This window comes from Pelodiscus sinensis, chromosome 11, assembly GCF_052426305.1.
Source record: "Pelodiscus sinensis isolate ZL-2025 chromosome 11, ASM5242630v1, whole genome shotgun sequence".
NCBI classification, from domain to species: Eukaryota; Metazoa; Chordata; order Testudines; family Trionychidae; genus Pelodiscus; species Pelodiscus sinensis.
In genome coordinates, this window is record NC_143062.1 from 32,038,640 (window position 1) to 32,062,913 (window position 24,274).

Consider the following 24,274-nt stretch of genomic DNA (forward strand, 5'->3'; position numbering starts at 1 on the left):
GACCAGATGCCATTGGGTTTTAGAATATTTTACTGACTATATTTGGGGTCAACTGGGGGACAGTCTCCCAACAGCCTAGTACTCAAGAGACTGAGGCTCTGTTCCTGGGTCTGTCACTGACTTCTGTTGCCTTCAGAAGGACTCTTCTTCACTCTATGCATCAGTTTCCCCATATGTAAAATGAAGCTAACGTTCCTGCACTTTTTAACAAGCTTTGAGATTTGTCGATAAAAAGCTGAGTGTAGGGGCACAGGATATTACAGTGAGCCCTCGCTACTTCGCGGTTCGACCATCGCGGATTCACGACTTCGCGGAGGGGCTCCGGCGGGGGAGCAGCCCAGGCGCGCCTGGGATGCCCCCCCGCCGGCTTCCCCCGAGGCTTTGAAAGCCGCGGAGGGGCTCCGGCGGGGGAGCAGCCCAGGCGCGCCTGGGCTGCCCCCCCGCCGGCTTCCCCCGAGGCTTTGAAAGCCGCGGAGGGGCTCCGGCGGGGGAGCAGCCCAGGTGCGCCTGGGATGCCCCCCCGCCGGCTTCCCCCGAGGCTTTGAAAGCCGCGGAGGGGCTCCGGCGGGGGAGCAGCCCAGGCGCGCCTGGGATGCCCCCCCGCCGGCTTCCCCCGAGGCTTTGAAAGCCGCGGAGGGGCTCCGGCGGGGGAGCAGCCCAGGCGCGCCTGGGATGCCCCCCCGCCGGCTTCCCCCGAGGCTTTGAAAGCCGCGGAGGGGCTCCGGCGGGGGAGCAGCCCAGGCGCGCCTGGGATGCCCCCCCGCCGGCTTCCCCCGAGGCTTTGAAAGTAGGTTTGAAGTAGGCTTTCAAAGCCTCGGGGGAAGCCGGCGGGGGGGCATCCCAGGCGCGCCTGGGCTGCTCCCCCGCCGGAGCCCCTCCGCGGCTTTCAAAGCCTCGGGGGAAGCCGGCGGGGGGGCATCCCAGGCGCGCCTGGGCTGCTCCCCCGCCGGAGCCCCTCCGCGGCTTTCAAAGCCTACTTCGCGGATTTTCAGCTATCGCGGTCGGGTTTGGAACCTATCTACCGCGATAAACGAGGGTTCACTGTAATAAGGTCACGGGTTCTGAAAATGCTTCTGTTTGGATGAGTAAAGGGATTCGAGATGGGACACAAAGCCTATCATTGTCTGAATCTCTCTCCAGTTAGCAGCAAGAATACCTAGCATTTGTGCAGCACTGGTTAACACCCCTGTGAAGTAGATAAGTAAGGCTAAGATGGTGAAGAGAGTTACCCAAGAGCACACAGAGAGCTTGTAGCAGAGGTGGGATTAAACCAAGCAGTTACTAGTTGCTATATGTGTGCTTGATTATGTGGCATTTCCAGATAGTCACTTGAATGTCGTTACTTTGAGGGCAGGTTTACACTCTGGGGCAAAGCTGACCGAATGTAAGCAACTCTGGAGATGTTAAATACCATAGCTGGTGTTGACGTACCTTAGGTCAAGTTACCACCTTCTTCTTCTTGTTCTGGTGGAGTACTGGAGTCAACAAGAGAGTGATTGGCGGTCAATTTAGCAGGTCTTTACTAAAGGATCCCCTGGATCCTTTTAATGGCAGTTTCAGCAATAGACCTAAAAAGTGTATTGAAATAGAGTCTAGTCTACACTCTCCATTCTGGAAGTGGTCTCTAGATTGAAGAGGAGGCATTGCGGGAGAAGCTTAAACTGAGCCGTACCTGTTCTATAGCTAAATAAAGAACTTCAGTTGTCAGGGTGGCCAGTCCAAGCACTTTCATCTGTTATTTTCCGGATTTATTGCCATTGACACTGGTATATGTGTCTGTGTATCTCATAACAAGAGTAAAGAATTGTTCATGTGTGGGGTTCTTTCAATATATGTGTTGAGTTGTCCTGGTTATTTCAGCAAGCTATTTCCCTTGATCCTTTATTACCATTCAAACTAGATCAATGCTTTAATTTCCACACAGTTTGAGATGCCTGAATTTAAGTAATAAAATAAATGTAGCAATACCTTACAATTCATTTAGCTTTTACTAGGCTATTGTGGTACATTAATGAAATGGCAGTTAACTTGCTAAAGCACGTCTGGGTGAGTGCAGAAAATCGCCTTTATCCAAATTACAGCTCCTAATAACAAGCATAGTCAAACTTCTGAAATTTAGAACTGAAGTTAATTTAAATAAAATTGGCCTTTAGCAATCAATTTATTGGCCCTCAAAGCCAAGCTTTTACATTTTAAATTGAACAGTTCTTTGGCACAAACATTCTGGGCCTCTTTCAAACTCGTTCAGACAGCGATTCCCTTTGCTTGTTACCTTTATACAAGGACCTTGGCCATGTATTAGACTTTCCATTCTTTTCTTCCAGACTTGACCTCCGACATCTAATTGCTTTCCATTCATGTCCCTCCATACCCTGCTTCCCTTTGTGGAAGTCTCTGGAACTCATGTAATTCATCAAAGAAAGGCAGATATGACTGATACATTGCAACATTATCCTATACAGTTCTTTCCATATAAAAACAGTGTGAAAGGCCTCATGCAACTGTTGAGTCACTGCCAGTCAAATTGTTCTTTTGAGAATAATTTTCATTGCAGATTTACCCTTCTTCTCTGCTTGTGACTCAACTGTGAACAGATTTTGATTTTTCAAAATCTCTAAGCAGTTTGTGATTATTAAACGAACAGTATAATTCTGCAGCCCTTGCTTTGTTCAGGACTTGTTCAATTTGGGCCAAATTCTTAAAAGTTCTCAGCACCTAACATACTGAGCTCTTTTGAAAATCTGACCCTTTGACTCTTTGCTATTCTGCATGGCGTGGTCAACTCAATCATGTGATGTTGTTGCTTATCTGTGACTGAATGAGTAGAGTACTGCAAATACACAAGCATCTACTTCATGTCCCCGACCATTTTTGCAGATTGCAGATTGGATGTAGATACAAATTATGTATCTGCTCAGGGCTCTATGGATAAGAGATTTCTGAAAATGAAAATAAATAAATGCAAACAACTTAGGTCAGTTATGTTAGCAAACCTTATGTTGCTCAAGGATGTGAAAAAACCACACCCCTGAGTGACATAAGATTCACCAGCATAAGTGGCAGCGTACACAGTATAGTGTTGACAAGAGAACTTCTCCTGTTCTTTGGGGGTGTTTTAATTGAGCAGTTACATGAGTGATCATACAGCGGTGCAGCTGAAAGGTCTCTAGTGTAGACCTAGCCTTATTCTTGCTCATGTATTTCTAGGTAAGTGTGTCATGTCCTCCGTTAGTGGCTGATCTACATATATTATCAATTTTCTACTGTGACCAGCCAGCAGAGTTACTCCTGCAGCTCAAGCAGTAGGGTCTGTGCTGAAGGCGCTACAGTAGTTTCTTTTCCCACGGGTGATAAGAGTGAAGTTCATTACATTCATGATTATTCTTCTTTCCATGTGAATGCAGGTATTTGAACAAATAGTGAACCTCCAAATATACATGTGAACAAAAACCTCACAACCAAAGGCATTCAAGCATCTGGCACAATTGAGTTCTTGATGCATATATCAAATTAATTCAGCTACCCAAACCAACTGATATTCTACTTTTCTTTTAAAAAATATCAGAAATCTTTTCTTAGAATAACTAGGTTAAAATTAGAACGGCCAGTATGCTCCTGGGAGCATTTGTGCACAGACAGGGAGGGACTGAAGACATTTAACCCAACAAAGTCTTTTCCATTTCTGATTTCCGTGGGTCAGATCTTGAAACTCTTGTCCAGTTTTAACCACTAAGAGTTGTGCCTGAGCAAGGACTGTAAATTAGACTGTCACTGCAGGGATGGGCTCTTTAGAAATAATATACACACACAGACAACATGTGATTCTAAAATTAACCCTTAGTCAGGGATCAATAGAATGTCTCTCCTCCCAATAAGAGATGCAACTCAGTTCCAAAATAATGAAACTTTTACATTGTGTTCACAATCTTGCTTATATTAGCACATAGTCACATACCATGTCCCACAGAATGTATCCTGGGGTTACTATGAATGAAAATCTTATATGGTCACAAAAAGAATCCAGAGATAAGCTAAATTGGATGAATATTCATAGAATCATAGGCTTGGAAGAGACTCCAGGAGGTCAGAGTACAACCCCCTGCTAAAAGCAGGACCAATCCCTGAGCCTGTCTCCCATTCACAGGCAAATTCTCTTCTGTGGGCCACATTCTGTTCCCAGTGCATCCAGAGCCATTCTGTGAAGGAAGTCATGACTTCAGTGGACTTACTCCTCCAGATTCACATTGCCTTGATGAGAACTAGAGCAGAATTCAAACCTGTATCTTCACAAAGCCTGAATTGTACAGCTCTGAATGCATGGAGGAGAGAAGCACAAAGCCCCAGTCTCATGCCCCTACCGTGTTTCTCCAAGGAAAAAAAACATTCACAGGGCATGTTACACCTACTGCCTAATGGTTTTGCTTTTGCTCCTCTAGGGAAAGTATAGCAGTCTCAGTGACCTCTTCACCATAGCCTCACCTCACAGCTTTTTAGCCTCTAGAATCCTTGGACTGTCAAAGGAACAAACTGTCTGAGTATTAAATTTATCAGATGAGCTCAATGCTGCCAAAGGCAATTGCCTCCAAAAGGGCTCAGTGAGGTGGATCCTGAGGTCCTGCTAGAGGCAAAACTCTCTCTTGAGTCAATGGGAGATTTACCTCAGTAGGGACAGAATAAAAGCTGAGTAAACCTGAGGATTTATCTCCAGATTTGAATGCATCTGAAAATCACTGAGTCTCTTGAGTTCACAGCTGTTACCTACTGAAAAATTTAGAGCAAATTTTCGAATGATGCTTCAGGGATATGAATTTAGTTTTAATTAAGGGAGAAATTATCAGATAAAAAGCATGTGCCAAAGTATACCCACATGTCAGTGCACAATTGCACATGAATATCAGGGCTCTTGCATGCACACAAATGCCCTTTTGCACACACTGCTATCTGATTTTGTTTGCCTAGCTACAGTAATTGTGCGTGCAAATAAAAACATGCACTGTGCTTTCTTTTTTTCCCATTGGCTCATAATACTGATTAATCATGGAGAATCAAGAATCTTTGCTCAATGGTGAGAGCTAGGGACTGGGAATCCAACCTCTTGGGAGCTGTGCCTGCCCTTACACTGGTTTGCTGAGTGACCTTGTGCAAGTCACTTATTTTTCCCTTTGTGATTCAGTTTCCCCACCTGGAAAATGAAAATAATAATAATACCAATGAGCAGGGCTCAACAGATCACTGAATCTACTCACCCGGGGTGAGTAGATTTCAGTCAGTTGCCCCGTTCACCAGCGGCACGCGCATGCGTAATGCGGGTCTTGCACATGCGCAGTGCGGAGCTGACGAGTAGGTTTTGCCACTGTTTGTCAAGCCCTGCCAATGAGACCTATTTCCTTTTTGTAAAAGTCCTTGATATCCTCAGATGGTAAGTGTTATATAAATGAATTACTGTAATTTAAAAGATTTATGAAGGACTAAACCCCAAAGGTAAAATTTTCAGACTCACCTAACTCTGATTTTCAGAAATGTCTTAGGCATATAGAGCCTGATATTTAAAAGTATTTTGGCACCTAACAACCTAGATAGCACTTAACACCAGTTTAAATGCCTTTTAAAATTTGCCCATGGGTGCCTACATTTCCCCGAAAGTCAGTTAGACTTAGGCTCTCAGGTCATTTAGGTGCTGTTGAAAATGTTACCCCCGGTGGAAAAGATACATCCATCTCCGATCTCCTTATTGCTGCTGAATATTCTATGTACATTCAGGTAGAAGCGACCTGCTGTTCTGCTGACAGTGCCAGGTACAAACCCATACCCTGAATATACCAGAGTGTGTAGTCTCTGAGGCAATGTCTACACTAGCCACCCTTGTTCGAACTAGGGTGGCAGTGTAGACATACCCTGACATCCCACTGATTTCATGGACATGGCAGTGGATGACAGCAGTATTGTAGAGGAGATGATTGAGAATTGGCAACCAACAGGTTAGTCATTTAATGTTTTTAATAATCACTATGTACAACATAGGATATTTCTATTTAAAAGGAAATTCCTGGGGGTTTCTTTAAAAAAAAAAAAAAACTTAGCAGGATTGGATTGGCTTTTGGATGGAACCTGCTGCTCTGCCCTGAGTCCCTCATACATCCCAACCCTGACTCGAGCATTCCTATCCCCACTGGGCAGACTTGTACATTTCAAAGCTGGCACCCACCCCGGAGTCAGCGGGACTTCCCACTGGCCCCAGGCTGCAAGTGGAGTTCCATATTCCTCCTTTGAAATGTACAAGAGCCCCAGAGGCTCTTGTACATTTCAGAGGAGGAATGCGGAAGTGCCTATCGACTAGTCAAGTAGTCGATGGAAATTCCATCGACTATTCAACTAGTCAGTTAACCACAATTTGACATCCTTAGTTTGCAGATGATACCAAGCAGGGAGGAGTTGCCAGTGCTATGAAGGATAAGGCCATAATTCAGAATGGTCTGAGGTAAACAGGCTGAAATTCAAAAGCACAAATCAAAGTAGGAAGAAACAGTCAGTTGCACATATACAAAATGGGAAATGGTTGCCTACAAAGTACTGCAGAAGGGCATCTAGGGGTCATAGTGGACTACAAGCTAAGTATGAGTCAGCACTGTGATACTGTTGTAAAAAAAGCAAACACCATTCTAGGATGCAGAGGTGAAAGTAAATCAGTGTGCCTGGATATGGCTGTCTAGCAAGAAGCTGGCTGGCTGGGGCTAGCTGCAAGGAGAGGGGCAGGGTGCTCCCAGCCCAGCTCCTGGCTTCCTGCAGGCTGCTGCACTCAGCAGCAGGCAGCCAGATAGGCTAGAGGGGATGGCTGGGGGCACCCGCCTCTCTGGGACTGCCCTAACCCTGAGCCCCCTCCCCTGCTGCTGTTTGGGGGGTGGGGAGGCTGCAGCAGCACTTACCCAGTCACTGTGTGTTTTTTCCCTATTTGCCTGACTAGGGAGCGAGAAGAAAGTGTAGAGCCTGCTGCATTCCTCTCCCTCCTGGCTGCTATAAGAAGGGACAGAGGAGGAACACAGTAGGCTCTGCACTTTCCCCTTGCTCCTTATTCACAGCAAACAGGGAAAAAACACACAGCAACCAGGAAGTGCAGCTGCAGTCCTTCAGCCCCCTGAAATGGGGCCCTTGGCCCCTTTCCCTACAGCCCCCTGCCCCGAATCTTGAATCTGCACATCCCTCTGCCCTGAGCCCAACCCTGACTCCTGCATCCCTGTCCCCAGCCCCCTGCCCGAACTCCTGCACCCCCTACGCATCCCAACCCTTTGCCTTGAGCCCCCCGCACTCTACCTCACATTTAAATTTCTTACAGGTACTGTTGTATCACCAACCCTCACATACCTGACGGACACACCCAAGGGGGGCAGGTTGTGATAGGATAGTACCTGTAAGAAATTCAAATTATTTTAACTCCTGCTGTGTTAACAGGAGTGTTGTAAACAAGACACAAGGTGTAATTCATTCTACTCTGTGGATTAGGCCTTAACTGAAGTACTGTGTCCCGTTCTGGGGGCCACATTTCAAGAAAGGTGTGGACAAATTAGAGAAGGTCCAGAGAAGAGCTACAGAAATGATGAAAGATCTATAAAACGTGATTTACAAGGGAAGATTGAAAGAATTTAGTTTGTTTAATCTGGAAAAGAGAAGACTGAAAGGGAGGCCTGATAACACCTGTCAATTATCTAAAAGGTTGTTACCTGAAGGATGGAGAAAAATTCTCCTTAACTGCTGATGGTAGGACAAGAAGCAATGGACTTAAATTGGAAGTTTAAATTGGATATTAGGAAAAACTTCCTAACTGTCAAGGTGACCCTTACTCAGGTTTCCACTGATTTTAATAGAACTTCTTGCAGCACAAGGTACTGTTCAGATCTGAAACAAAGGTCCTCAGGACAGCGACCTGAGCAGAAATAATGAAACGTTTAGAAATTGTTCCGCATTATGAAAAACCAAGCACCGATGGCATCTCTGCTAAGAAGCAAATGCAACATCAACCAGAGCATTTTAAAAATTCAGGCCCTTCTCCCTAATCCTGCATTGAATGAGCTAATCAGCTGGAAAGTTCCCTTTCCAGCCACAGGAGAAGGACTGCGGGACAACCAGTTAATCAGCCCTGTGACTGTATTTATCTGCCAAACCAAGCCGAGCCAGCTGCTGTGACATGCAAGGACACACAAGACCATAGGAGCTTTCACATAAATTTTCAGTCTCTGTCTGTATTTGTTTTAACTCTTTTCATTCAAGGAGACTATGGATTGAAATCTCCCTTAAACCCATTTCGTTGTTGTTTTTTCCTCTCTCCCCCGCTCCTATGTCTCGCGCTCTGTTATTTAATCTTCATGATGAGGCAGCACTGACTGTGCTTGGATAAGATCAGTGTCGTGATAAGAACTGAAACACGTTTTCCACAGTCAAACAAACACTTTAAGATAATTCATTGACCCTGAAGCCATGCTTACAAGAGTCTGGAGAGAGGCACTTTAAGTGCTAAGACTTCCCAGTGCACATGGCTTCCAGAACTATGAAAATGTTCAGCGATGTGTCTTAGTGTTACACAGCCTGATTCTAATTCCACACTGGTGTAAATCAGGAACAGTCCATGGAGTTACAATGGAGTAAAGCTAGGATAAGTAAGAAGAGAATTACACCCTTTGTTATAAGTTATTCTGAATAATAAATCAGATATTCTGTCGCCACTTGCACCAGTGATTCTATTGTGAAAGGCATTGTCCTGGATATACCCTGGGGTAACTGAGAGAAGAATCTGGCCCAGTTTGTTGCTGCTGTTTGCAGTGTAGTTTACATCTCATGAAAGAACAGGATGGGTTTGTCATAAAAATCTGGGCTTAGAGTCAGATAGTCACTCCCAAGTGATAAGAAAAATGGGGGAGAGGAGGATATAGAATGGATGACATTTAAAAATCATTTGTCAGTTTCACTTGGATCTTTAAAACGGGTGGGGAACCTTTTGGGGTCTGGGGCAGCAGACTCACAAAAAAATCAATCAGGTGGGAGGCAGTGGGGGCTGGAGTGCCAGTGCAGGCTCCCCAAAGCTAAGGGGGAGGAGACCTGAGCTCCAGGGGCCGCATCTGGCCTCTGGGCATTCGGTTCCCCACCCCTGCTGTAAACTCAGCCATTCTGTTTTGGCTGTTCCCTCCCTAATGCCTCTTACAGCACTGTGTAGCCCCTCCTTCCTCCTCATTCACACACTCACACTCTCTTGTATGCACACCTACTCCTGAAATACCAATGTGCAGAGGAGACCACTGTAAAGTGAAAGCTCTGCAGGAGCTTAACAACAAGTGCACTGCAATATACAAGACATTTTGCTTTCTGCTGACAGGAGAGGGTTTCAGAGGAATCACTGCCATTGTACAGTGTCTTTTGAGTGTCCCTCTGCCATTTTCCTAGCACTAAAGTGACTAATAATGAGGCTGTAGTAACAACTTCAGAGCAGCACCTGATGAGAGCATATGATTTTGCTTTTGATTTATAGTTTTTTTTTTTTACTGTGCAAATTGAAGTGTCCTAGATTGACAGGCCTGTCATAGGGAGTCAGAAGTCCTCTATAACTTCTGAGCAGGTACTGAAGGTGAACATGCAAGAGGAGATAAGAGAGTTGTTTCATTTTCATTCCCAGCTGGTCTTACTGAGACCACCATGCAGGGTACCAGTTAGTGCTGCTAGTGGTGCAGACAGCTGCCTGCAGGTAGCTGGACTGTGGTGACCATCTTGTTGCTACCACACAGCCATCATCTGGTATTGATTTTTAGTCACCACCTTCTTAGATTAGACTTCAAGTGGTGACTCAGTGGCAAACGGCCAAGGTCACATTCCCAGTCCTACAAGCCAGGCAGTCTCCCCAGTAGCATGGGGTCATCTTGTATTTTCACTTAGTTTAGGCTTCAGCCTGAAAGTGACTTTTTCATAACTTCTCTGTGTTTCCTTCTGTCTCTGTGTGAGAAGGAGGCTCAGTATCTTTTTTGCAAAGTTTCTCATTAACCTTTCTTTGTTTTCTTGTCTTCTAAATTATAGAGCACCACTGACTGTACACAGATTGTGCCTGCCTTGCTAGAGCCAATGCCCACCGGGGCTTCTCAGGACATCACAATTTCACTGGCTAATGCTGCTTTCTCCAAGGTAATTGGATTTTTAGGCATAGCAAAAGGTTCAGATGAGCTAATCAAGTGGCATATAAGTCCAAGAGCCACACTACTGGATTCTGCTAAGGGAGTGCCACCCTCTGCCCATACAGGAATGATCCTCAAAGGTATTCAGGCACTTAACTCCCCTTAAAATCGAATCCTAAGCATCTTACCCATTTCCACTTTGCAAAATAACGGTAGTAGCAGAGGGTATTCATGGAAAGGAGCCACCTGAGTGGGAAGGTTGAAATAGAAAAAGCAAAGGGAAAATTCAGGTTGCATACAGATGTTCTCTAGGGACCTGTTATAGTTAATGCCAGACCTTTCATGGCATGCATGCAATATGTGGATTTATGCACATTGTAAAATGTCCACTAGAACAAAATGTGTGGGAGAAATAAAATTCACACTTTTTGCGGATCTGTTTTCCATGTTCCACTCTGTGAGTGTGCAGGTGTCTGGCTTCCTCGAGGGAATGCTCACCAAGCTGCGGGCTGGGCAATCCCCCGGCCCTGCTTCTGGAAAAGAAAGAAACACTGTTAAAAAGGAAAGAAGACCAAGTTAAGGACAGAAAGCCCTGCACTAACCAGACTTTGGGTTGGACTTCAGCTCAGAAATATATTTTAACTTCACTTTAAAAAAAAATTATATATATCCCTTTCGGTGAAATCCTTTGGCATGCAGATGATTGCATAGGGCAAACCATTGCAGTAGCCACAAAGTGGCGCATTCTGGATGTGTTGTAGGAAGGGACAGAGAAGATAAGAGGGTGGGAAATATTTTAATAAATGCTGGTATTTATTGTGTTCTATTGGCAGGTTCTCATGTGCTGTGTGCAATTGTGGGCCTAATTCATTTGCACAGTTACCACAGGAGCTCATGCCAATGCGGAAATGTACATACTAATAACCAGTTATCTTGTCTTTTATTCCGAGCGATGAGCGGATCATGGGCATGTCTTCAGGCATAAAGGGCTTGGGCAGCAGGCGTATGCAGTATGTAGGGCTGTGATGTTAATAAAGCTTTGGGAAACCCTTGTTCTGTACATCACACCAGGAAAGAAAACTGTTCTCTACTGTAACTTGGTTGCAGTTTCCTGCCTAAGGTCTGGCATTTGTAAATAAGGATGTGCCCCGTATTGTCAGCAACATGGGAGAAAATCCAGCTTCCTCTGTGGAGCCACAAGGTGGCTAAAGAGGAAGACATAGCACATGTAACCTGATGGTAATGGAGTAAACAGGAAGGTTACTGAGGCACCTCAGTCCCCGGGGGCAGCCCAGACAACTGCCTTGCAGTTTGACTTCCTCACTCCTCCAGTCTGCAACATCCTACTGGACAAGAGTAGTTCTGTAATCCTCTGGAGGAGCTTTGTAACTCCTGATCATTCCCGCACAGAGGGGATCTAGGAAGCGAGATCCATTGCTGCAGCTATTGAGACTGATATTGTGTTAACAAAAGAGAATGAGAGTATGGATTGGTTTAGTATATGTTACTTTGGTGTAATGATTCACAGCGAAAGGATTTCAACCTTGCTCTTGTTACCACATGTGTGCTTTGCAGGCCCGTACACAGGAATTTCTGAGCGGGGAGTGCTTTTTTTGTAAATGTGGACCACAATTTTTTTAAACATAAAGGAGTTCAAAACAGTCATGCAATGAGTGTGTATAAGAGGGGTTAATGAAAAATTTGAGTGTAAACAGTGATTGGTAAAATGATTTTGTTATTCAAACACACACTAACTCTCTCTCTCTCACACACACACACACACACACACACACACACACACACGCTGTAGCTCGCTGAGGGACATGCATATGAGTTTTAAGGTAACATGCACAGCCAAGCGACGGCCTAGCAGCCATGCAGAAGGGATTGCTGCCTTCCAGTGACCCCAAGGAGCTATTTAGCTGCCTGCCCCAGAGAAGCTACTTTGAAACCAGCTGATCCAGGGCTCCACAGGGCGCTGTCACTTTGAAAATCTGGGAGGAGCCTGATGCTGGGCTCCCACAACAGTGTTTCAAAGCAGCAGCACCACACAGAGCCTGGGGCCAGTGGGGGAGTCCCCAGCTAGCATGTCACTTTCACCTTTAAAGAGTCCACATGGCGCTTTCACCTTCAAAGTGTAGCAACAGCTGTACATCCCTAGTCTTTAACGCAATTTTAAGATTGCAGTTTAACATCCCTAGTCTTAACTAGACTGCTAAATTGACCACCACTGGATTGATTTCAGAGCAGTGATCAGAGCTATATTATATCTATTGGTAACTCCACTGATCCAGAGAGTTACTTCTGATGTTCACAGGAGCAAGAGATCAGAATCAAGCCCGGCAGCTCCATTCATTTCTGACTAATGGAAAAGTATATTATTGCAAATACTCTTCTCTTGCTTTTAGGACACTGTTTTGGAATGTCATTTTGGAACTGAAAGGACATTTGAAGCCAGATGGGTGAATGCTTCCACCGTTCAGTGCAGCAGTGTTCTGGTAAGTGTCTGGGTAAAGGATCTGCATGGCACTCTGGGTTTTATTTCAAACGGACATTTGAATAGGGCCCATCTAATCCCCCCCAACATACAACAAATAAAACACCCCTTCCCCTCAAACAGTGTAGAACTGGATAGGAAACAAAGCGGCTGTTAGCATTGCCTGAAAGATGCCCCAGAGTGCTCTTTGCATATCCTGATGGCTGAGGAGAGCATTCCAGTGTCACGGGCACTCTGCTTCCTGTCTTCTCGGCATTTTCCATTATCCCATGGGACTGTCTAGCAGCTCTCACCCACCCCGTCTCAGTGTTAGCATACTAGTTGCTAGCATGTCCCAATACACTTCACTGACCTCCTTTAGAGAATTCCTATTACAGGGTTCACCTAATCCTGTTGCTTCTAATCTTCCCATAGGCAATGCTCAGTATTGCAGGAAAGAGCGTTTTGTCACTTGGGGCTCAGTCTTGAGAGGTGCTGAGTCCCCTGAATTCTTGTTGGTTTTAGTGGGAGATGAGAACCCTCAGCATCTTACAGAATTGAGCCTTACGAGGACTAATCATGCCTCCGCTGGAGTCAAGGCCAAAAAATCCCCTAAGACTCAGTGGGAACAAGATTTTGCCCTGTATCTGCTGAACATATGTCATAGGTTTGTGAAGAAACCATATCAGCTGTGGGGATGGTGGCGAATTTATAACAGTCGGGAAGAAAAAGATCCAGGAGCTGTGGCCTGACAGTAATCCCTTATTTACATACATTAATCTCAGTATCCATTGGTAATAGCCCGAAAACATCCAAGTTTCCATAGTATCACTATAGCGTTAGGTGCTATCCCGGCAGAACAGGGTTCTGACAGAAACATTTTAAAAAGAAGATTACAGGGAAAGTTTCCCCTAAACATATATTTTGGTGGAACATTTTAAAATACGTAGACAGGGCAGACTGTTACATTTTTGTGCTCATTTCCATTTAGAGATCAGCAGACACAAACTCCTGTATTAAATAATGTATCCACAGGATGGTTCTGTGTTTGCTCCATGAAAATAATTGAGGACAGAAAAAATACTCCTTTCCGTTTTCCCTGCTTTCCCTATTAAAGATTAGAGCCTTTCATTCTGAGAAACAATGCTAGAAAGTATATGAGCATTGTAATAATGAAGCATGATAATCCTCTCATATATGTGTGTATGGGCTTGTGTGTGCAGGCGGTAATCTGCTATTTTGTAAATTTAATTAGAACGTGTTCATTTCTTTTCTCATGCAGCTCCACACATCAGAAAAAAGCCATATCTTCCCGGTAAACCTTCAGCTGAAGGATAAACCAGACAGATTCATTGATAGTCCACAGATGATGACAGGTTTGGGCTGAAGATATTTTTCACTCTGCTCTAATTTGGTTAGAATAAGGCTCCTAAAAAGCTAACAAGACACGAGAGTCACGAGAGAGAGAGTGCTCTGGGTATCAGAAGTATGCACACATTTCACCCCCAGACAAACATGAATACACAGCTGTAGACATAAATCCTGCACACACACATCACATGCACACATATACACACACATCACTCTCAGGCTAATACTACAGTTTAGACTGCTTGCTTGTCAGTAGTGTATAGAAGAGAACATTCTGAAATAATAGATCTCAACAGAAAATGTGAAGTGTCTCCCAGGGTCATTGAAGGAATTTAGCTCAAAGGAGATAAGCATAGATCGGGGAGGTCCCTTGCAGAAGTTTTTATGGGAACTAGGATCAACATTTAAAAAATTTAAAAATGCACTTTTAAAAAAATCTTGAGAAGGAATAGAACGTGTGAACACAATTCCCCTCGATCCACGCTGTATCTCTGGGAAAAATACAAGGGTTCTTTCAAAAGCTCCTTGCTGCATCTGCAAACTAAACAAGGAGCGAAGAAGTCAGATTAAAGCATACCCAAACAGTGGGAGAGTAGTGGAGCCCTGTTCTAGGCAGTGCCCTTGTCTCCTCGGCAGTGCAGTGTGCAACAATACAAGGTCTGGTTTCTAAAGTGCACTGACATGTTGCACATTAATTGGTCCATGTAGATCCTGCTGGTGTACACTAAAGGTTCCCTAGCATGCTTTAGTGTGGTGCTAAAACAGGGCTATGTTAAAGCACACTAAGCAGCTTTTAACATGTATCTGCAGGGTCTACATGGACCAGTTAATTCACAGCCTGTTTGTATGTTTTAGAAATCATACTCCCAGTGGCATTCGTTACCCCATGTGTAGACAAGACACTAGATTAGGGCAGATTAAGATGAGTAGACTGGCCAGCTAATACTTAATTTTCACTTGGTGACTGCCTCCTCTGTCCTGCCTCTCTACCTTTGCCATGCTTTGGACGCTCTAGCTAAACTTGCACTAATGTTGCATGTGGAATCATCTATGGCTATGTCTACACTTCAGAGAAAAGTCGGAAAAAGATACACAAATTGAAAACTGCAATTTGCATATCTTTTTCCGCTTTTTTTCTCAAAAGAGGGGTTTCCGAAATTTGGCCCTTCTACACAGAGCTAGATTTCGGAAAAAACTCCTCTTTCAGGACATCCCTTAGGGTGTGTCTAAACTACATGGCTCCATTAATGGAGCCATGTAGATTAGGCTGATCGGCAAAGGGAAATGAAGCCGCGATTTAAATAATTGCGGCTTCATTTAAATTTAAATGGCTGCTGCGCTGAGCCGACAAACAGCTGATCAGCTGTTGGTTGGCTCAGCGTGCTAGTCTGGACACTCTCGCGCCGACCTGAAAGCCCTTTATTGACCTCCCCGTTATGCCTCGTAGGATGAGGTTTACCGGGGAGGTCAATAAAGGGCTTTCATGTCGGCAGGGGAGGTCCAGACTAGCGCACTGAGCCGACAAACAGCTGATCAGCTGTTTGTCAGCTCAGCGCAGCAGCCATTTAAATTTAAATGAAGCCGCGATTATTTAAATCGCGGCTTCATTTCCCTTTGCTGAACAAACAAATCTACATGGCTCCATCGATGGAGCCATGTAGTTTAGACATACCCTTATTCTTCTCACTGAGAGGAATACAGGGATGCCAAAAGAACACATCCACTTTTTCGGAAACTGTTCCGAAAAAGCTGACGCATTCCTTGGACGCGGCAGAGCTTTTCCGGCATATCTCTGGAAAATGTATGAAATCTGTAGACAGGGCAAACTCTTATCCCGGAAAAGTTCTGCAGTCTAGACATATACCAGCTTTACATCATTGTGACTCCAATGACTTCATTATTGTTGCATCTAGTTTACATTGGTGTAAGAAGAGAATCAGGCCCGTGGCCTGAGCTAAAAGGTAGGTCTTGACTAGGCTGAGAATCAGTGAAACATGTCAGTTGACAGTCAGGTTTCTTGACAGGATATTGCTGGGTGAAAGGAGGTATCTTGCAGAGGAATTAGACAGTGGGGAAAACACTGAAAACTCTGTATTGGAGGGCAGCATGAGTGACAGGCTCTCAGGAGCAGAGCAGTAGTTGCTGGAGGAGATCAGGATGAATGCACTTTGATTTCTTGAACTAATCTTGGTGGTAAGTAACAGAGGGAAAGGGGCAGTGAGCTGGGTTCACATCTCTTCACAATAAAGGATACTTAGGCTACATCTAGACTGCAAGCCTCTTTAGAAAGAAGCTTTTTCGAAAGATACTTTCAAAAAAGCCTCTTTCGAAAAAAAGCATTTAGACTGCAAGCAGTACTTTCGAAAAAGCAAGCCATTTTTTCGAAAGAAAGCACCCAGGCAGTCTGGATGCTCTCTTTCAAAAAAGCCCTGTTTGCATTCAAGAATGCCTTTTTTCGAAAGAGCACTTTCGAAAAAAGGCGTTCTTTCTCGTAAAATGAGGTTTTCCGCCGTCGAAAGAAAAGCCGCGTTCTTTCGATTTAATTTCGAAAGAACGCAGCTGTAGTCTAGACGCAGGTGAAGTTTTTTTCGAAAAAAGGCTACTTTTTTCGAAAAAACCCTTGAGTCTGGACACAGCCTTAGAGTGTTGTTGGGATCAGAAAAGACAGAGGGAAACTCCTGTAGCCTCCTAAATCACAGAGTCCGTCAAAGAGGATTGACTCCACATCCCTAGTTGCATGAAAGAATGGTTAGTTTATGCAGCCCAAGTTTGGATTCAAGTTCTCATAACTTCAGTCAACCTCTCTACCTGCCTCTCTTGTTCCACTCTACCTAAGTCAGATTGCTTCAGAGGGGTAGCCGAGTTAGTTTTTAGCTGGAAAAAACAACAAATAGTCTTGCAGCACCTTGGAGACCAACAAAACATGTACAGGAAACCCCTGAGATGTGACCGCTCGAGTTGCGACCCTCAACGTACGTCTTTGGCCCATATTTACAACAGTGCACAACGCCTATCGTAAATGAGGGTTCGAGTTATGACACCCCCAACTTGCAATGCTTCCCTAGGAACCGATCGCGTTGAAAAGGCAGGGGCAGCCTCTACACATGGGGCAGCCGGTACACATGGCATCAGAAGGCTTCGTGGTGGGCACAACCCGCTTCTTCAGATGAGTGGAGTGATTAAAAGTCCAATATCTAAATAAATAGAGGATTGGGGGAGAAGGAAAAAGAAGGGGTAAAAAAAGGGGAAAGAAATAGTCAGAGCGTCCATGTTACATGAAGCTGATAGAGAAGGTACAAATTGTTCTTAAGTACCCATTGTTTAGTTTTTTATGTCATTAGGATGTGGAATGTAGCAAGCCATTCAGCCAATGTCTCTATTCATACCTTTGTGATAGGAATCAAACCTTCTAAATGAAGTTAAGTTCTAAGGCTTCCCTGTGGAGTTGGTTTGTGAAATTGGCCTGAAACAATATGGTGTCTTTGAGATCCATTACTGAGTGCCCAAGCAAGTTAAAATGTTCCCCAACAGGTTTCTGTGTGTTGCCTCATACGGTATGTCTAGGCTGCACCCCATGCCAGCAGAGGGATGCAGATTAGGCCAGTCGAAATTGAAGCGGGGATTTAAATATCCCGTGCTTCATTAGCATAAAAATGGCCTCCACTTTTTTTTCGGCACAGAGCTTTGTTGGAGAAAAGCTGCAGTCTAGAGGATGATCTTTCACTAAAGAAAGCCTTTTCCAATAGATCCCTTATGCCTCGGAGGTATACAGGATCTATCGGAAAAGGCTTTCTTTAGTGAAAGATCAGCCTCTAGACTGTCGCTTTTCTCCGACAAAGCTCCGTGCCAAAAAAAGTGGTGGACATTTTTATGCTAATGAAGCACGGGATATTTAAATCCCCCGCTTCATTAGCCATTTCGACCTGCCTAATCTGCATCCTTCTGCCGGCAGAGGGGTGTAGTCTAGACATACCCATAGAGAAAGAATGAATGGACACAAATCAGATATCCGAAAAAGCAACACACAGAAACCTGTTGGGGAACATTTTAATTTGCTTGGGCACTCAATAATGGATCTCAAAGACACCATATTATTTCAGGCCAATTTCACAAACCAACTCCACAAGAAAGCCTTAGAACTTAACTTCATTTACAAGTTTGATTCCTGTAACAGAGATATGAACGAAGACATTGGCTGAATCGCCTGCTTACATTCCACATCCTAATGACATAAAAAACCAAACAGTGGGTACTTAAGAACAATTAGTACCTTCTCTATCAGCTTCATGTAGCATGGACGTTCTAATTGTCTATTTTCCCCCCTTTTTTCTTTTTTTTTCCTTTTTTCCCTTCCGTCCCTCCCCCCCATTTATTTAGATATTGGACCTTTAATAACTCCACTCATCTGAAGAAGTGGGCTGTGCCCACAAAAGCTCATGATACCATACATGTTTTGTTAGTTTCTAAGGTGCTGCTAGACTATCCGTTGTTCTTTAAGTTTAGTCAGATTGATACATCTTAAGTGACAGAGAGTAGTTACAGACCAACACCAAAATGCACAGGTCTGTACACCAGTATAACTCTTCTGTTGGCCTTAGTCAAGCTACTTTTAATTTTCCCAAAGTTTATTGATTTTTTTTCTACCTTTCGTTATCAGTCTTTATTCTAAATCATGTCTCTGTCTCTAAAAATACCAAAGAAAATTTAAGCCCACTACCAGAATCCAGTGTGGCACTCTAAGTCAGGGTACTAAGCCAGCAATTCTTGCATAGAAAATGGGAAATGTTTATGTATAATTGTGAGGATTCAGTAGTCTAAGTATAGGTAGATTATTTGCAGTATGTGTGGGGGAAAAGGCATTGGAACCCAGACAAAAAAAATGTACAGCACTTTGGTTCAGTGGTTAGAGCAGGGAGACAAGATTCCTAGGTTCTTTTACTGTCTCACCTCTGACTGGCTCTGTTACTTTAGGCTGGTCACAGGGGTCTGTGTTTTCAGAAAAGCTCATATATTTTAGAGGACTCCATTTCAGAGTGTTCATTTTTAGGCAACCAAGATCTGATATGGCAAAATGCTGAGCATGTAGAATTCCACGGAAGTCAGTAAGAGCTATGCATGCCCCTGTATCCAGGCTCTACTTGTTTCAAGTAGAGGAACCCAAAGCAGAGGAACCCAAAATCAGTGTAGCCCCTAGTGCCTTGGTTTCCCTTCTGTAAAGAGATAATGGATCTGCATCTGAAGACTGAGAGGATTAATTAATTGTATGGTAAAGTTCTTTGAGATTCCCCTGGTGAAAAGTGGAAGAGAAGTGCTATTCCTAAATGTGATTATTTTGGTGTTTCACATGTTCCTGCAAACATGTGGATTTGAGGGAATGGGGAAGTGAACATGTATAACTGAACATGTATAACTGTTGATTCATAGACTACCCATATTCAGTGACTAAGGGCTTGAGGGTTGAGAAGGTTACGTAACATAGGCATCGCTAATAAAGAGGTGGAAGCACTGTAGGAAAATCATTAGGCAGTATAGACAAACAGACCTAACAGGAGCAGTGAGTCAAGAGAGCTCATAGCTGCCAAAGGGAAGGAATGGTAATGTAAACATTGTACAGAACATTGTAACAATTAGATTTTTTGTCACAGAAAATGGAAGCAGTGTGATTGCTTTGTAGCTGGATGGAGTCAGCTATGCCAATCTGCTTCCCATGTGAATACCGAGAATTAAAAAATGTAACATAAACTGACAAAAGGGTTGTGGGTTTTTTTTATGCTAAATCATATTGTAGTGGGAATGAGTGCCCAGTATTTCTGGGAAATCCTTAGGATTGCAGCCAAAGCCCCTTCAGCTTGTGGTATGTGCAAACCATCCTTCTCGCCTGTTGGATTTCATATGTTGGTTGGGTTAATATATGCATTTGGTTTGGTGTTTGGTTGTACAAAGTTAAGCACAGACACGAAATGTCCAGGCTTGGGAACTCACACTTTCCGTTGTCTCTCGTGGTTTAGTGGAGGTCTATAACTGTGCAACTGGAAGTGCCGACTGCTCTCAGTGCCTTGGGAGAGAGGACCTGGGGCACCGATGCATTTGGAGTGAGAGCAGCTCCATTTGCAGACTAAACACTGAATCCTCACAGATCCCAGTTGTGTGTCCTGCTCCAGATATTAGGAAGGTAAGACTTATGTGCATCAGAGAGAGCATTCTGCTTGTCAGCATCACTTCATATAAATAACACAACCCTGAGTTTCAAAACCCAGGGGAGAGTCATCTGCTACCCTCCATTCATTGGGAGCAACTGAGAAATCCTGCTTTATCCTTGACACGGAACAAGCTCAAGACTGGCAACATTCTGTTCACCAATTTATGCTTCCCATTCACCTGAACATTCCAGAGTAGCTGCAGATGATACCTAGGTACTGATGGATCCAGTCTGGATCTCTCTGTTGGGAAAAACAAAACATGTCTGTCCAAGGCCATGTGTTGTTTTGTGGAGATGGGAAAATCAGATGGATTCATATACAGAGGATATGTCTACACTACCCCGCTAGTTCGAACTAGCGGGGTAATGTAGGCATACCGCACTTGCAAATGAAGCCTGGGATTTGAATTTCCCGGGCTACATTTGCATAAACCGGGCGCCGCCATTTTTCAATCCCGGCTAGTTCGAACCCCGTGCCACGTGGAATGAGGAGTACAGCTAGTTCGGATTAGGAAGCCTAATCCGAACTAGCTACTCCGTGCCGCGTGTAGCCGCGCGGCACGGAGTTCGAACTAGCCGGGATTTAAAAATGGCGGCGCCCGGTTTATGCAAATGAAGCCCGGGAAATTCAGATCCCGGGCTTCATTTTCAAGTGCGGTATGCCTACATTACCCCGCTAGTTCAAATTAGCGGGGTAGTGTAGACATACCTTGAGTGATTTTGCAGAATCAACTAGAAGATTCACTGACTAGGAATAGTCACTAGAGTGGATACAGAAAAAATAATAACTTGCACCCAAAAGTCCATCCTTGCATTCTCTGAAAGTTCACAGTGGCTGAATGAACTTTATGTCAGTGTGTTTTAGAGATGGTCCAAAGTCTAGATCTGGATTCCAACTTACTCGCTGTTCTGACACATTCTTGAATCCTGGGTTTTGATTAGAGATGGGGCACTAGCCACTAACTTCCACTCCATATACAAAGTCCCAAGAAGTGTGTATATTTGGGAATACCAAGATCAGCTTCATGCAAATAGGCAAAAATCTGAAGAGAAAAGATCCAATGGAAAACAGCTAGGCTACGTCTAGACTGGCATGATTTTCCACAAATGCTTTTAACAGAAAAGTGCTTTTGCGGAAAAGCGTCCGTGCCAATCTAGACGCTCTTTTCCGCAAAAAAAGCCCCGATCGCCATTTTTGTGATGGGGGCTATTTTGCGCAAAACAAATCTGGGCTGTCTACACTGGCCCTTTTGCACAAAAGCTTTGCGCAAAAGGACTTTTGCCCGAACGGGAGCAACATAGTATTTCCACAAGAAGCACTGATTTCAGACAGTAGGAAGTCAGTGTTTTTACGGAAATTCAAGCGGCCAGTGTAGACAGCTGGCAAGCTTTTATGCAAAAGCAGAAAAACTTGCCAGTCTAGACACAACCCTAATGAATCCACCAAAGCAAGGGATGACTATACATCTGTTAGCTCATAAGCTGAGTGCTGTAACATTGTGTGTATGTGTTGAGTGTTTCCTGTAGCTCATTCCATCTTGTCACTATCACAGGCCCAACAGTGGGAAGGAAATGTTCTCTGATGAGCCTCCCCCGCCCACATATAAAATATTATCAGCCCCTTGCCAAAAAAATAATGGAAACAAACCACAAGAATTGAGGTTTCAGGATGTCATGGGATTGTCGTGCTGTTTCCTTAGCAGACACTGGACACTGAATCTAAATCCTCTATCACAAAAACATACAGTTTTGCTGTAGTGCTTAGAGAGTCAACCTCAGGAGAAGGGGGACAACTGCATAGGGAAGGGGCACAGAGCTTAGTAGTGGAATATTATCAGCTCTAACCAGCTTGACAGAAGAAGGAGCCTCCGTTCTTGACCTTCCACCTCCTGGCTTACGTTATGTTGTGTTGGCAGCAGCTACAGTGAGTGGCAAGCTGCAAATACACTCTGAGGAATGCTGATGTTACCAGGCAGCTTTTGCTGGCTTTGTTTGTGGATAAGTTTGTTAAATGTAAAGGGCCTTTTCTAAGGGCAGGGTATTTAACTAGACTAGACGAATAATGAAATCAAAGCAGCCAAGTGGTCCACTGCAAAACACACAGTGACAAAGCAAATCCATGGATATGCAGTAAAATGGCAAGACAGCCTGTGGCCCTAAAATTGCTTGCAGTGACCCCATCCCAACTAAGCAGGGGATGTAATATTCAGACTACAAAGAAACAAAATGATTCAATAGGAGGCACTCTGTTTTCTGACTCATTCAAGGCAGTAGTGCCCCAGCACAGTGTTAGGGAAGGGATACTTCTGCCCTGACCAATATCCAACTTCTTATGTGTTTGTTTATTTGTTGAGCCCAAAGGCCCCAGTCAAAGGTCAGAACCCCATTGTGCTAGGCACTGTCCATACACATGCACCAAGGAGGCGGTCCTTGCGTGGTAAGCTGGAGTGTGAAAGGCAGGACAGATTGAATAGAGTGTACATACACACATAGGAACAGATGCTATTTGGGAAACAAATCCGAAGGTTTTTCTGTTTTAACCCATTCCCCTTTTCCTTTGGCTTCTTGGCAGATTGAGCCCATGAGTGGGCCCCTGGAAGGAGGAACTCTGCTCACAATCAGAGGAAGGAACCTGGGCCGTAGGTTCAGTGATGTCGTTAATGCTGTCAAGATAGGGAGTGTGAGATGTGCGCCACTTTGGGAGAGATACATGGTCTCAGAGGTGTGAGTAACTCAGTCAGAGCCATTGAAAAGCAGGAAACTGTGCTTACCGTTATTTATTTTTTCCCTTTTACAACTAGCCAATTCTCTCCTGTCCCAGTGACGGCTGGGGGATGTTGATAGTGACCCATTCAGTTATGCATGCACCCATATTGGGGACTGATACCTACCATCATTGAGCTGCTTTTCAACCTAATGAGACAAGTTTGGTGGAGTCAGTTTTGCTTCCCAGTGTCTACATGACGCATAAAACCCCACCCCCACAACAGGCATTTATTGGCCACTTCTTAGCAGTCTCCCCCAAAGACTGAATGGGCCAAGGAGACTCCCAGGGAAGGGCAGAGGCCTATGGGTGGGAGAGTATGGGTGATGTTTGCACAGCTGCTGCCTCTGGAGAACCTGTTGAGGGACTGAGTGGAGAACTTTGCCCCTGAGCTGTTAAACCTTTCATTGTCAGTACACCTCACATGAGTACTGTCTCATTTCACTGTTTTTAAAACTCTTCCCATTGCCACTTCAGACAGGCTTCAGAGGAAACCTAAGGTGATTGTCTCTAGCCTCCTTGGGAATGAAATATTCCACAAAAGCCCTCATGGCCTCTCCCACTGCCAGTTTCCCACAGAGATGGTTGTTAGGCTACCAACCAGGAGCAGCAGGTCAGACAGTCTAGAATACTTGTGCGAGAGTCTCCTAGAACCAGCAGTACTGTGCCTAATTGAGAGAGAATTAGATTTTGCCCCTCATGCTGGACTACCTGGACACGACATAGCTGGCCAACCCATTACAGCCGAAGAGCCAAAATAGTGGTGGATACAGCACAAAGAGCTGAGGGGAAAAAAAGTGTTGAGCAGAAAAAAATTTAAAAAGCTCCAGCCGTTGCCCTTTTAAGATCAGAGCAGGCATTGCCCTTTAAGGCGACCATTTTGAAGTCTGCACGGGTGGCCACGACTCTGGCTCTTTCAGACAGAAACACACTGCCCCCTTTCAGAGCTGCGGGTGTGGAAGCCGCAATTTTTTCTTTGAAGAGCCTCATGCGGCTTGTGAGCCACAGGTTGGCCACCTCTATACTTATCTCTGTTCTGACCATGTGCCTCCTTTAATTTTCCACCTCTCTCTCTTCTGCAGGATTGTGTGCCAGACTGGAGAAGTTCCCTCTGCATTTTCCGACGTAGTGACAGTTAACATGAGCAGGGAAGGGAAATCAAGGGAGCAATATTCCTACGTGGTAGGTTGCCATTATCTCATTGAACCTAAATTCCTTGCTGGTGAAGCTCTGATGCGCCACTGTCTTACATGAAGGAAGAACCTGGCTCAGGGAGACAGGAGCCATTAAGCCATGATTTCAACTGTACATTTTAT

General features: G+C 44.6%; 1 protein-coding gene across 1 annotated transcript in view; it reads left to right on the forward strand.

The window, feature by feature from the left end:
* PLXND1 (plexin D1) overlaps positions 1 to 24,274 on the forward strand; it is a 145,465-nt gene that overhangs the window by 57,191 nt on the left and 64,000 nt on the right. The window contains exons 9-14 of the mRNA XM_075938737.2: positions 10,054 to 10,158; positions 12,557 to 12,646; positions 13,907 to 14,000; positions 20,004 to 20,167; positions 22,767 to 22,918; positions 24,041 to 24,140. Coding sequence (XP_075794852.2) covers positions 10,054 to 10,158; positions 12,557 to 12,646; positions 13,907 to 14,000; positions 20,004 to 20,167; positions 22,767 to 22,918; positions 24,041 to 24,140 — 705 coding nt within the window. The remainder of the gene's footprint in view (positions 1 to 10,053; positions 10,159 to 12,556; positions 12,647 to 13,906; positions 14,001 to 20,003; positions 20,168 to 22,766; positions 22,919 to 24,040; positions 24,141 to 24,274) is intronic.